Genomic DNA, 14,991 nt, shown 5'->3' with positions numbered 1-14,991 from the left:
TCCATTGGTGGTTGATTTGAATGTGAGGCTTTATATGATAGAATATATCAGAACACTTCTTATCTTGCTTCAGCCAAATCCCTTTTTCTGTCATTGCTATGAGATCGCTCGAATAAATTCCACGAAACAAGGTTTCTTCTCTTTATGCGTTCTACTCTGTGATTTGCTGAAGTGACGATAAACATCATGGATTTTTCACGATCGAAACAATATTTTGGCTTCCTTCCTGTGCCCGCTTAGCTTGACGAACTTTGTAAGTAATTATTTTAGGTAAAAACTGACCAAAAAAGAAATAAAACATAACAGCCAAACCGAAATATGCAAATACTGTATTAGTCCAAACACAACACGAAGAAATCTCCCAGCCACTTGAAAAGCAACCAAAGATTCTACAACAATGATAATTCAGCCAAAGCAGCCTTCCAAACGCTACAACGATGCTCACGAGTGATGACGTCAGAGCTAGGGTCTGCCATGATGGCAAATGAAACATGGGTTTTTCGACACTTTCAGGATAATCACAGTAAACCATATAAAAGTTTAACAAAAAGCAAATAAAATCTTCAAGAAGGATAGTTATTAAATACAGGTACATTTTTTTCTTTGTAGACATATTCTCGCAATTCAAAATCTCTGCCCAGCACTATTTCATCAAAATTGCCTTTAAATTCCCAATAGGCCAGCCAAACGTCCCAGGAAAAGATTAATGTTCCGATTAAACAACAGAACAGAACACGAAAATATTAATGTAACACTGCTATAGCTACGAGTAATATAAATTCGCGTAAATCCTTACGTCTTGAGACGTATTTTATAAAAAAAATTTTGCTTGTCTGTTGCAACATCAAAAAGGCCAAGTGTAATTGTAGAAAAAACAAAAAGTATCCATCTTTTTAGAGGTTCCCAGCAAGATGACAAACTACACTGTTTCTCCTCTTCGTGACTCCATTCGATCACATTTTTTGGGAATACCAATGGTACACTGTCTTCCCTCATTGTGATACCATCTGATTTGTGTCGGCAAAAAATATTACTAAATAAATGATCAATATTAGGTGTACTTTTGCCGATGGAATCCCGGCGATCACTTTTCGATCAATTGGAACAATTGCGTGGGTTGAAATCAGCGTGAAATTAACCGGCTCAGATGGAAGGAGGGAAAGTTCCCGTTTTGAAATACAAGGATGCGTATAAATCATTCACCCGCTGTATTTTACAGATAAAATAGAGAAATAATCCTGAATTTATTATTAACTAGACTACGAGTAGTACCCCCTTTTTCCTCAGGGATAGTAGAGCGCGCGAAACACGAGCGCGCGTGAAAATCACCCCATGCGAGAAAAAGTTTTCTCTCTCCCCGCCGCGTGTCTCCTTTTCTCGCGTGGGGTGATTTTCACGCGCGATCGCGTTTCGCTCGCTCTACTATCCCTGAGGAAAAATGGGGGACTACTCGTAGTCTAATTATTAACTGATTGCCCCTCAAGTCGGTCCTATGCATACTTTTAAATTTATGACATTCCGTGATTGGAAGGTTTGGTGAAAGCAACAATCTCTCCTCTAAAGGGCTTGTTATTATTTGGCCAGCTGTTTATACACCGCTTTAGCTCAAAATTTTAGCGCTGGATGCCTTTTTATGTCAGCAGCTAACAAACGCCGTAAGTCACGATACAGATGGAGGGGTAAAACACAACAATGTTTACGCTTAAATTAAGACTGCTGACCAAAAATACTGTTCGGATCGGAAGCGGAGAAAATCATATGTTATGAAATGTCTTCCGATGGGAATATTACAGCTCGAAAATAGCGCTCTTAGGCCGTGAGATCTTAACTGAAATTTGGCAATGTTTTCTACCGCTGGATACCCGCCTGCGGGGTGAAAGCGACGAGCTGGTTAATTGTATTTCGACCTGGAAGCAAGCTCCTTCGAGGTCACGCAAAAGATAGAAACTCATTGTACGATGAAATGCTTAAACGGAAACGCTTAAACATGCCATGGTATGGCCTTTTGGAACGGACAGTCGTTGAAATCTTTGGAAGGAAATTCTTACTGTTAGTGTTTTTCTCAAAACCGCGACAGATATAACTCTTAAGGTAAGAATTACTGCAAATATTTAGAAGAACAGGATGGGCCCTTTGCAGCTGGTCATTAGTTCACGTAGTACAATTTTATGCTGAAGAACAAGGAACGCACTGGAACGAGACTTACACTACTTACATAATTTAAAATGGTGATTTCCGTTGTTGTGTTACCCCATTACATCTCTTGCTTTCTAACATGGCGATTTTGTACCATGCGAACGACTGGAGGAATTTTTTTTTGCAAAGGGTTTATTGGTTTAAATCGAAACAGATAGAAACCAAGACATGCTTATGTTTTAAGGACTTGTATTTTGTTTGTTTGTTTGTTTATTTCTTCAATAATTGAAAAAATGCCTGATATTTCTGTCAACTCTCATAGCACATATCTTTCAGTCATATTTCTTATAATGTCAATATTCCATTAACATTTATCCAATGTGGGCGATTTATTTATTTTATTATTTATTTATTTATCCTCTCTTGTTTTGACTTGATCCAGACACTCAGTTGTTATTCTTTATTCTTTACTACTTTTTACAACTCCTGATTCCGTCTGAGATAACTGAAATAACACTGTCACATTCTGGATTCATAAGCTCTGCCATCCCTGGCTAGTGAGAGTTGTGCTCAGGATTCTTTAGGTTTCAATGTTCCCTCTTGTATAATTGGTATCGGTAGAGTTAGCATTAAGATGCCACACAAGCAACACACGCAGCCTAAAACCTTGCCAATAACTGTTACTGGGACCATGTCACCATAACTGAAAAGAAAAGCAATAGTTCCTGTTAATGAATTTTTGATTCACTGCAAACAATTAATTTGCAACCATTGCAAAGGAAACCACTTGGAGTTGATCCTGGAATCAGTTGAAAACTAGTAACATGTCGTTGCTTGGACGGGTCGACACCTGAGCCCGCGATATGGCCATGCGATATTGGTCAGCGGATACCCTGTTTTGGCAGCTGTCAATTAACCACAACATTGATGTGCAATGTAAGGTTGCAGGTAGCTAGAAAGTGTGAGATATTACATTGGTTCGCCTGTAGTGTCGACGTATGGATGGACGAACGGATATTCGGTCACCGGACTACCAAAATTTTCTCGGATGGATAGATAACCAAATTTTCTTAGCTGTGGAGCTCCGCTATAAACTGTGATAATAAAACTTCTATACGTGCCTGATTAGAGCTCCAAAAGTTGTATTTTCTTTCGCATAGTGTACCGAATGTTTATGCACTGTGATTGGTCGTTGGCTAGGATTTGTAAGATTCCAGACGCACGGTTGATGTCGCGGCTAATTGTTTGTCCTTGTTTTATGCATGGTGCGAGGTTAAGAAAATATTTATGAGTATAATCAGGTTGAGCATATAAAGGCATCCAAAAAACCTAGAGTCTAGAAGGAGCTGTTTACTATTAAGAAAAAGGAGAAGCCGAGACACCTGGTGTTCTTGACGACTTCAAAATTCGCGAACTTGAAGAAATTTTTGAAACAGTTGAGAAAAGCTACGAAAGCATCCTAATTCGAAAACGTGTGCGCGATTAATTTCCTTTGGGCAAGGAAAAGGCTCGGAAAAATGTTAAGGAGAAACTGTTTGTAAGAACGATAGAATATCTAAACTGGCGCAACAGTCAAGCTTCTAGACCAACCAAGGCTCGCTCCGCTCGCCAAGAGGTCGACTTGTAGCAAGTCTATCAAGCCTCTTAAGGCAGGTTTTTCGTTCGTATAAAGCAGAGAGACTAGTATGATTTTCGTTAGAAAACAAATAATTTCTTCAGCGATTAAATTTCTTTTTTACTATTTTCTTCGAATCAAGGAAAATTCTAAAATTCATTTTAAAAAAAAATTCAAAGGGAACTTGTTTTCAAACGTGATTCAGTTGCGTAAAATCAAATTATAAATGGCCACACTGACCTGGCCTTGCAACCAATGAAATAAATTGTTTTTTCTTACCCCACGGTCATCATAGTGATTATGGTATACCACATGCTCTCGGGAATATTCTTGAATTCTGTCTCCTCAGCTTTTGTTTGTTCAATATAGTACAACACACTTGAAAATAAAATATTCGTCAACAAGAACGCAAAGAACAGAAAGCCCAAATCCACAATCGCTCTCTTCAACGCCCTTCCCATCTGCCTCATGTGTTTAGAATGCCGGGAAAGCTTGAGTATCCGAAAAACTCGGAGCATGCGGAGAACCATCAAGCCGCTGGCCTTTTCCACCGCCGAAGATGATCCAGGAAAGAGATGCTGAAATAAAAGAATAACGTAGAACGGTGCAACCGCCATCAAATCCACGATATTCATCTTGTTCACTAGGAACTTAAGACGATTATCAGATGCATATAATCTGAGCAAATACTCCGCAGTGAAGACACTCACGCAGAAGGCGTCAATTATGAAGAAAAGAAGAGGATATTTTTCCTCGCATGAGAGGTCGTTGGTGCATCGCTCTGTCTCAACAATTGTGCATACAACACTAAGATAAATAAGAACTGCGATGAAAGCCTGAACGCATTTCCCCAGGCGAGTTGTTTCTGTATTTTCGAGGAGGTCCCAGAGCCATTTGCGAAGAAACGATTTATTTCGGGCGTCTTCCACCTTTGTACATCCGCATTGCTCGTCCAAATTCCCTTTCAGGCAGAGTTTTTTAGAGAGATTATAACAACTTTCCCAGCAGCAGTCGTTTATGCTGTCAATGTTAATTCCGTAGAAGAGAAGTTCTTCGTGGAAGGCGCCAAAGCAGTCCTCGCTGGATAAATGTAACTTGCCGTCACGATAGAAGTTAAGAATGTATCGAAACATGTGGGGGTCTCTGTCGAGAAAATATTCCTTTTTGTCATTGTCGAAGTAGAGCTTGATTGCCTCGCTGCCTAACAACGTGTCTGGATATTTCTTTAGCGTGCTGTCCCATGTACAAAACCTTCTTCCACTTACATTTATCGTAACCCTTTTATCGGCTCTTTCCGTTCTAAGTTTACCAATCCTTGTTTTAGATTGCAGTGTCATCAACTGGCTTTCCCACAGCTTGGTTAGATGGTGTTCATTTGTTTAACCTCGTTGGTACTCTTTGTTGTTGTTGTTGTTGTTGTTGTTGTTGACGACGATAATCATCTGCGAGGGCAAAAACAAGACATCGTGAACGCCAAATCATTGATATAATTACTAACAACAAAACGTCTGGGCCGAAAATGGCACAAACTGCTCATTGAATATGACAGGATTAAGACGGAATAAAAACGTTCAAAAGTTGTTACAAAATATTAAAAGTACTACATGCTGCTACAATCATTACCGATATTGTTACATAGGGTATACCGTTGGTTACAATCGATTCCCGCCTTAGTGAAAGTACATTGGCCACTCAAAGAGCTTTGTCACATGTCCAACAGTGGAAACAATTTATCACTAGTTACCTGATAGAGCTGAAGCGCCCATGATAAAACAGCATTTTAAAGAACAGTTGAATTGTTAAACATTTTGCTAGGTATAAAATCGCAGCTTCTTTTAAATACTAATTTTGATCAGTGAAATCGAAATTAATAGGTCAGCGGATAACTTTAACAAAATGTAACTTCAATGGGGAGCACTACTGAGCCTGCCATTTGGTCGTGATATATTTCAGCGGATGCCTCATTATGACAGCCATTAATTGACTCTGAAATGGACGGCTTACTAATTTTTCGCTCTGACTGTATACCGATATTCTATTTGTTTTTCCGTTGTGTAACTCTAAGTAGCAACTAACTAATTTTGTAACTAAAAGTTCAAGTATTTCGATAAAGTTGATTTAGTAGTAGGGTTAAGACTCCAAGTAAACATTGTCTCATCTCGTTTTGTTTTGTCTTGAAGGCCTCAACTTAGATAAGTTCTTTCCTGTCTTCGTTCCCATCCGTTTATCAATGAAAAGTTCTAAGAACAAAGACCTCGTTAGAACTCGTGTCTATAAAATGAATTCTGTGTGAAAAGGCCTGAACGTGCTATTATATTCGGTAGCGAATTTTTCTCGACAGACGGCTAAGAAAAAGTGAGACGGCTTGTTAATGTTGCCAAATCAAGAAAACGACCACCTGCTCCGCAAGTCTAAAAACTACATCCTGAATTGTTTCGTAGCATTTGCGTATAATTAGAACTCCAAAGGGACTGCTGAATTAAGTTGTAGAGGAAACTAAAGGCAAATTCTGCTTTAGCGACAATTTCGACTTCGTCGGTTTAATTTTATCTGTTCGTTACTTAATAATAGTCCTTTTCAGTATGCGTGGTCCATGTCAACGTAAGCCGATTGTTTATGGTAATGTACCTTGATTGTTAACTTACTAAGTCCACTCTAGTTTAAACAATTTGTCGTAATGCCTTATTATATTATCACGTTGGTGGGTACAAACTGAATATTCATTTCTTTTTCTGATCGATTCTTTTTTGTCATGAAAATTCGTTTGGCTTATATGTCAGTGCTTTAAAGAAACACCAAGCTAGCTAGCTTCAGCAAACGGTGCTACCAACAGACTCATTAAGAAATATCTCGAGATTGTCAATGTTCTCTGTTATTTTATACGATTTCCAGTGACCTACTTGAAATTCGACGATCTTCAAAATTTTAACCTGAGTGACTGAAAAACCTGACGGCTGTAGTCAGCATGCGTTTCGTTAGTGATAACAATTAAAGAATCGCACATATATTATATTTTTTATACAAATTTTCTGAGGGAGTCTTAATTGCAAACACAATACCACTACCGAAAGTGCCTCAAGGAAAAGTGAAACCACGTTAGACACGTCTTCATTACGAGTGGTAAAAACCCGTAGTTTCAAACCCGCAAATATACATCAACTATAATGAACTGAAAAGCATTGAAAAATGGAGCGACACGAGATTTCATCGTATTGGTATCTTTATAACTCACCCCGAGTGATCTTCAATAAAGTACTCCAATCCCCCTTTGTGTTATGCTGGCATTTGTTTCTTAGCCATGTCTTCCGTTTTGTCTTGGTAAGATGTAAAATTTCGATAATAAGCAGGATATTTGTCTCATTACAAAAGTTATTGCGAGCACCTGGTGCTTAAGAGCCAATGAGGATTCTCAAATGTCAAATCATGCGTATTTCTAAGTGGAATAGACTATCACATCCCCCCTTGTTATCGATTCTAAGATGAAAATAATTACCCTCAGTTAGAAAAATAAAAAACGAAAAACAAAATTTCAGTCTACTCTAAACTTAACTTGTAGCTGAGTAATTTCTCTTTCTTTCTGTTACAGATCACGCCCATAATAAATAAAACCAGCCGATGTGATTGGAATGATCAACGAGCACGACGGATCAATGTTAAGCGATATTACACTATGCGTTTTACGGCACATACCCCTGAAGGTGATGATGATTCATATACGGATATGTAACAAATACGTGGGAGTTTGAAAAAAGAAAACATGGATGTTGATTTAAAAAGAACGGAAGAAAACTGTTTTCGAAGGCGCCCACACAATATACAACTGTACCTGTACTGTTGTACGCATCTATTTTCGTAAAGAAAGACCTAACCAGCCAAACGCGAAGTTCAGAGGTTTGCAGAAATTGTGGTTGGCTTTCAAGTGTAACTTGAAAAAGATCAGGTGAGATTATTTGGTAAGCCGTTTAAAAGTCTTTTCAATTTAACCCTAGAAATGAGAAAAAATGACCATTTATAGTAAGCTGTTGTTAATCGAACTACGTCAAGTCAGAAAATGAATCAACAAAAGACCTTAGATTTATTAATTAAAAAAAGAAGTCGACGAAAAATTAAACGAGATCGGCAATGGAAATTGTCAATATACTTTTGAAATCTAAAAGCATGTCAGCGTTGTTAAAACAGTCATGAAAGTAAATGTAATGAAATTATGAGTCCCTGCGTGATTAAGCTAATAATTTGGGATATTAACAAGCCAAAGTGATGGAAGACCAAATGACGATAATTTAATCTGGATTCTAAAAGGGTCAGTCAATTATATTAAGATATCGCTTTTCATTTTCGAATTCTCCGTCATGATAGATGCTTTAATTAGTAATTTAGAAGAGGCGAGAAGATGTACGATACCCGGCATCATCTGAAGCAAAGACAAGAGTTTACTGTTCAGTATGACCTATTTTCGTTCAAAAAGTACAGATCTCCCACGCGATTAAGAATTATACAAATTTGGTATCATAACATTACTGATAAATTGACCCGGTAGTGAATGCAAGATATGTTTTATTTTGTTTCGTTTATTTAATTTGCCTTTGCAGACATTGAAGTGTGTATTTCAATTTACGATTCTATTGAATTCGCTATTAAGGTTAAATAAGACCAGATCAAAGGCTCGGCCGTAAGATACCACCCAACGAAGCCCTTTGAACAGAGGCAAGGTCTTAAAAACACCCCGATAATTTCCACTGAGTATTTTTTTTTAAAAAATGCAACGGTTTATTGGAAGCCTGTGTACTTGAATCGAGAGGAGAGTATGATGCCTTCAGCCAAAAAAGAGAGAAAAAAAAGAAAAGAAAACGCTTATTGTCCTTTGCTTTTTCGAGTGCGATAAAATTTCGATATTTGGATTCGTATAGAAAGCTACCTAAGTCTAGTCTAGGCATACCCTGTCTTCACCAGTGACATGCCCTGTCCGGCTCACCAGTGGCTCGCACTGTCATAGACACAGCCACAATTATGAACCACGGCGGAAAGGCAAAACTTGCTTTGAGGCAAATAATATAGTCCAGTTTGAGATGACAAAAAAGATGGATTTCGTACGTGAAGTGGGTCATGTTTTGTTTGTCTGTTTTTGGGTTTATGTTTTTGCTTGTGCAACGGTTATGCAGAGCCTTTCCTTCCACGGAATGATATCTGTAGTATTAAATAAATGTTATTTAAAAGTCATAATAATCAAGAAAAGCAGATCAAGTTTTGATATTCTTTTGTTTTTATGCCCCTGTCGCAGCCGTCTTCACTTATTTTAAAGCCTGCGTGCCTATGCTGGAGTCACTGGACGGAGTCAGGCGTAAAAATCTTATTCCGTAAGGGTTGATTTCCACTGCCGCGCAATTCTTACTTGCGTACGTGGGTAAAATTTACGTTCGCAAATAAAATAGAGGCAATGTATGAAAGGTCGCACGTAAGCGTAAAAGTAGAACCTCGCTCAACTTCACTTTTAACATCAACACTTTATACCTTGCCTCTATTTTATTTACGTGATGAAAATTTACGCTCGTTAACATGCGTAGCCAAAAACGCGTCAGTGGAAATCAACCACAACTAAGTTAAAAGAATAAAAGAAGAACTGTTATTATTATTATTATTATTATTATTATTATTATTATTATTATTATTATTATTATTATCATCATTATTATTATTTATTTTAGTTATTATTTTTTGTATTATATATGTTCAAACTTACATCTTGATGGGTGGAAACGACCACCCGGTCTGTTCATGGCGGACCGAAATTGCGAAAAATCCCAATAATTGCGTCCATTTTTTTTTAACTTCCTCCTTGTTCGGTTCATTTATTTTACATCGTAATAAACTTCAATTTACTTTTGGCAGTAAAACTAATGGACTAATTGGATTGTCCGAACTTCCACCTTTATTCTTTCCGATCTGACAAAAATCAGTCGTTCTGGACTTGGCGATAAGGAAATTTTTCGGATTGCAGTCTTACCCAACCTCACTGCGTAAAAAATACCCTAGCGACCTGCTTTAAAGATCTACAGTATGATTAACGCACATTAATTTTCTTTCCAAATTAAAATAACAGGAAATCTGCTTTTCTTTATAAAGGATATTGCTTACTAACTTAAATGCCAAAAAAAAAGCACTTAAGTGAATTTATTCAGGAAAGCGCTACCCTTAGTTAATTATATTAAGCAAATGTTTCCTCCTAGTATTCGAACGTTTCTTTCAGTTAACGATGTTACGGTTTGCTTAATGGCTACTCCACCAAGAGCCATTACTGTTTCGGTCAGGGGCACCCAACGAGAATATAGTTCAAAACCACTTAAACATAGCATTGTTAAACGTATTTTAGTATTTAAACAGTGGATATGGGCATATTTTTATCCCCTAAAAATTTTTCATCTGTTCGGATTTCCTAGCTGAAAGTCTACTGATCCGAAAATTATAGGGATCAAAACTTACCTGTTCGAAAATTTCAGCCAGAAAAAAGGGTCCCGAAAATTTTAGGTAACCTTTTTAGGGTAAAAATCCGTTGAAAATGGGCAATTTTACCATTTTTTAGATGTTCGAAAATCCTAGGAGAGGCAGGCAAGCAAGAAATTTTACAACAAATGTTCCGAAAATTCTAGGTCTCAAATCGTCTTCCGAACAGATATTTTCCCGAAAATTGTCGTTGGGTGCCCCTGTTCGGTAATAGTCTGCTTTTGAAAGAGAAAAGCAGGGATTATGGTAGTAAATGCTGAAGTGTGCACGATAACGCGCGCGTCGGTGGGCTTTTTAAGGCATTCGGTCGTCGGTCAAAGTAGTGTCTTTTAGAGTCAACTTGGTTATCATTTTCTGTTTTCTTAGTCCATGTCATTGCTCTGTAATTTAATCGAAATATACTGCTCTCAACCGTTTTAAGGTTAACTCATGTTTACGTCGTGACAGGAATGAACCCCCCGCCAAATAAGTCTTGTATCAGGAAAAAATAAAAATAGAATTAAAGAAGAAAGTTCAGATCACCATAGCTAGCCCCTGACAAGTACCTGTTTACAGCAAGCTCCTGTTGTTTGTCTTGGTTCCTTTCGATTGACAGAGTTTCCGCCGATTATCTGGTCTGTTTTCCTTGCTTCGCTTATGATTATCTTGCTAAACTCAGTCAATATCGGCGAAATATACGCTTTATGTTTTTCTTATCCCCCCGAAAATATGCGTAACTATACAGATCGCCGAAGTGAGACAAGCAAGGTTTAGCGTGTTCTTCATTAATATATTTCGCATGATTTTGCTCAACAAAGTTTGGGGAGCGTACGGAAACAGTCAGTTAAATTTGCAATAAGTTAGGTGTATGACAAGAACATGTCAAAGTTACCTTGGACACCTGCAAGTGTTATTAGATTGATCTTTTGCCGACAAACACCAGCGGAAATTATCATAATCTGCATTTACACTCTGTCTTTGACCGACACATTAAAGACAGGACTTTTGTCATTGTTTTCAGATTTTGAATTGCAAAAACTTTCCAAATTCCTTCTGAATATAAATTAATCTTTCCCCTTTCTTTATCTCTCCTTCAGCCAAGTTTACCAGCTGTAAAATAATGTAAACTCTGAAATCACAAATACCTAGTTTGCATTAAAATGTAAAAAAGCCCCTATCGATAACACAGACGACTTTGTGATATAAGATAATAATAATAATAATAATAATAATAATAATAATAATAATAATGATGATGATGATGATAATGATAATGATAACAACAAGTTTAAGCATTCCCTTCGGCTATTTATAATATTTGATTCTGTAATGAACTTCAAATATAACGTGCACTCTGATTGGTTAATGAGGATATTAAAGATGCCAACGATGCTCTCGTTCGCTTTAAAAATGAAGTTTGTTCTGAAAATTAGAAGGTAAAACGAGGGGGATTCAACGGATTATTTATCATTAACGGCATAACGAGGCCTTCACTGTGCTCTGTTCTGTTGTAAAGCACTTAGGAAGCGGTTAGAGGACTCAAGAAGTAGGGAGAAGCACTCAACTGCGTCTTGAGTTTCCCCCTCCACTTATTTTGTAATCCTGCCGCTTCTTGGGTGCTTCACATCAGAACAGAGCACAGTCAAGGCTTCAAGCTTTTTTTGTCAAATATTTACCAAATAGCTGGCCTGAGAAATCAGCCGCCATTTGGCGACGCCACCAGTGGTTTCCCCGCCAAATGACGTCTGAGAGACGAGCGCAGAAATTCCATACTGATGACTCCTCACTACCCAGATCTGGGTAGTGCTTCTGATGGTCGTGCGCGTAGGAAATTTGATTCAACCCATCGAAGCACTACCCAGACTTTATTTGCCGAGGAAACCAGTGGTAGCGTCGCCAAATATCGGCTGTTTTCTCACGCTGACCAAATAGCAAAAGATGGACGGAACAATGACACATTTATGTTTTTGTCTCACCAATGATCACTTTTTTTGTTGTCTTCTGAGGAGCAGCGGAAGATGTGTTCGGAATTTCGTGTACCCAACGTGGCCATATAATGGCAGAAGAATTTAACGCGAAAAACGGTTGTGTTCCTCCGTTTTGTCGCGACTGCACGAAGACACGTGATCAATATCAACTTATCAACTACAGCTGTAATTGAAAAGTTTGCTTTTAGACCTAGAAAACATGCTAATCCGTTGTTTCTTCGAGGGAGAATTGCGTACGTAAGAACAATACTGCCAAGGAGACTTTAATTGGATTGTCGATCGTGTTATTATCAATTTTACTAGCCTTTGCTCTAATGGAGCAACAACACCCATCCATTAGGAACAATGCAAATTCACAAAGAATGTGTATTGAATCATTGATGAGATGGAAAATGTACATCAGTCTCTGTTTTTTGTGATATGCATTTAGCATTCACCGCTGTGCCAGATAATGCACATAAACAAAACAATCGAATAAAATCCAATCAAGATGGCTGTCCATTTGGTAAGAGGAGCATTTATTTATGCATGTCACTCAAACAGTGACTAGATTAAACAAAACAATGCCTTTGTAAGCACCTAAAAGTCCTTTATATTTGACTCTGAATACGTTTTAATTAGTGTATATTCGTCTTGAAGTGATGCTTGTGTGACAAAAATGGCATTTTTGGACGATATGAAATTGAAATTACAATCATGCCTTTAGGTGGTCTTCATATTAAATGCAGTTTTCATTTTAAAACTTATATTATTGCAATAAGACCAAGACCTGTACTTAATAAGTTGTCCGACCGTTTGTTTATTTTTTCGTCGCATATGTCAAGATATTGGAAAGATCTGAATCCATCCTATTGTTTTAATTTTCCGGAACGGGCACCATAATATGATAAAGTTTTAGTTTTTCTGCTTAAAAAAAAAAACCTTGCTGGAGATGTCGTTTTGTGATTTGATCTTGATGAATATATAAAATTTAAGGTCGAGGGGAAAACAAAATAATAAAAACCAATGCGTTGCGAATGCATCTTTATGGTTTAGTGGAACTTGAACATATGCTTATAATAAGCAGCGCTCGGACAGAAACAACTTTGTATAAATTAGTCTTGTATAATCCGATATCTTACGAGTAGAAGATATTTCCCTACTCACCTCAGGACACTTGTATGTATTTTGTAAATCCTCCAGTAAAGTTTGATTGAAATTATCGACATCAAGTGGGAAGGATGAAGCAAGAGTCCTTAGCACTTGAAAGCAGAAGCGATTAAAGTGGACTTAACCTTGAGTTTTTATGCATATACTAGATAAAACGGAAGGATACTATTGGCTTAGGATTGATACCTGCTCAAAGCATAATTACAGAATTGTAAAACGTTGCCAGGAAAAGATTTACTTACTCTGTTTTCCTTAGTTTAAGCCGACGAAAATGTTTATAGACATAAATCACTATTTCTTAAAATTATTGACCCATCCTATTAAAAAATAAATGAGATTTTAAGTCTTTATGACCAGAAAAAAAAAAAACGAGTATAATTTCAGCAGAAACAAAAAAAGAAAGAAAACCAGTAACAGACAAGTAGGTGACAAATAACTGGATATACAATATTTAGACTTTTACATATAAATATCTGTGTTCCGTCGTGGCGAGATATGATATTATGTGTTAAGTGTATGCCTTTCCAAGATTTTATATTGTTTAATTATACCGGCTCTGGTTTCTTTACTTCTTGACCTGTGATAATAGTAATATTACTATGAAAAGAAAACATCTTCCGTTTATAAAAGAAAACTTGATTAAATGTCAGTGCTCCGTCATATTAAGCGAACATTTTATTTATTTTAGTGAAATTCGTTTTTATTATGCCTTTTTTTAGTTTTATCCTGTGTGAAAGTGGTTGTTCATAATGTTATATTATTCTTATATAACAGAAAAGTTTTTTTAATTTCCTTTTTTGTTTCAATTTTTTGATGTTATTTACTTATTTTTTACATTTTCTTTGTTCTCGTTAATTCAGAAAAGGTACCTTTCCAGTGCTAGTGTAATATATTCGGCGTACGTAAAACATTGTTTTGACGGTGATCGGCTTTAGTAGGTTTTGACAAATTGCTAGAAAATTATCTCATGGGGAATTTAGTCAGGGTTGCAGAGTGGAATAAGTTGATTATGTTTCGTCCTTCATATTTATGGTATAATGATTTATAACCTAAGATCCATTAATTTAAACAAGGGATCATCGATATTCTCTATTTACCCGTATTCAGGCCCAGTCCATTCTGTCACCCCCTTCCAACTGCCGCTCTTTTCACCACCGAAAACGGAGAAGCACTCCGGGTGATTCGAGTATTTTTAGTTAGTGCAGAATGGTAATCATTTGAATAAACTCCGCAAGTGACAAAATATTTATAAATGGTCAACCGCAAACAGCAAACCCTTTTTAGTACTGGCACCTAGATAAGTAGACAACAACAATTATAACTAATTTAACCACTTCAAAAGTATCAATCAGTCAAGTACTTTTAATTGTCATTCCATAAAGAAAAGTGTGGAACCCTTTTTTCATGCAGTTTCTCGGGTCTACACCGTTCTGTCGCCGCTCAGAAACAGCAACAACAACAAAAGGCAAGGAATTTGAAGCAAAGCACGTTCTGCGAAAATACGGAATTTCAAAATCCTCTCCACGTCTCTGAATCTTTTACGTCTCTGTAATAATTCTCAGTTTATGACATTTCTTCTTTGGCTTTCTTGAAAAACCGTAACTTTCTGTGAAGGTTTTCTAAATT

The 14,991-nt window shown here is 37.1% G+C and overlaps 1 protein-coding gene across 1 annotated transcript; it reads right to left on the bottom strand.

Annotated features, from left to right (window-relative positions):
* Window positions 1–2,384: 2,384 nt before the first annotated feature.
* LOC140923156 (potassium voltage-gated channel protein Shal-like) lies at window positions 2,385–11,077 on the bottom strand. Its single transcript, XM_073373232.1, has 3 exons — window positions 10,795–11,077; window positions 4,031–5,193; window positions 2,385–2,839 (listed from the first exon to the last, which is right to left on the bottom strand). Exons 2-3 carry the CDS (start codon window positions 5,086–5,088, stop codon window positions 2,707–2,709), a joined length of 1,191 nt encoding a protein of 396 aa, XP_073229333.1. The 5' UTR covers window positions 5,089–5,193; window positions 10,795–11,077; the 3' UTR covers window positions 2,385–2,706.
* Between the last annotated feature and the right edge of the window lie 3,914 nt (window positions 11,078–14,991).

The sequence above is a fragment of the Porites lutea genome, chromosome 13, assembly GCF_958299795.1.
Source record: "Porites lutea chromosome 13, jaPorLute2.1, whole genome shotgun sequence".
Classification (NCBI taxonomy): domain Eukaryota; kingdom Metazoa; phylum Cnidaria; class Anthozoa; order Scleractinia; family Poritidae; genus Porites; species Porites lutea.
The sequence above is the reverse complement of the archived record's forward strand: the minus strand, read 5'-3'. Positions and strand labels throughout refer to the sequence as shown.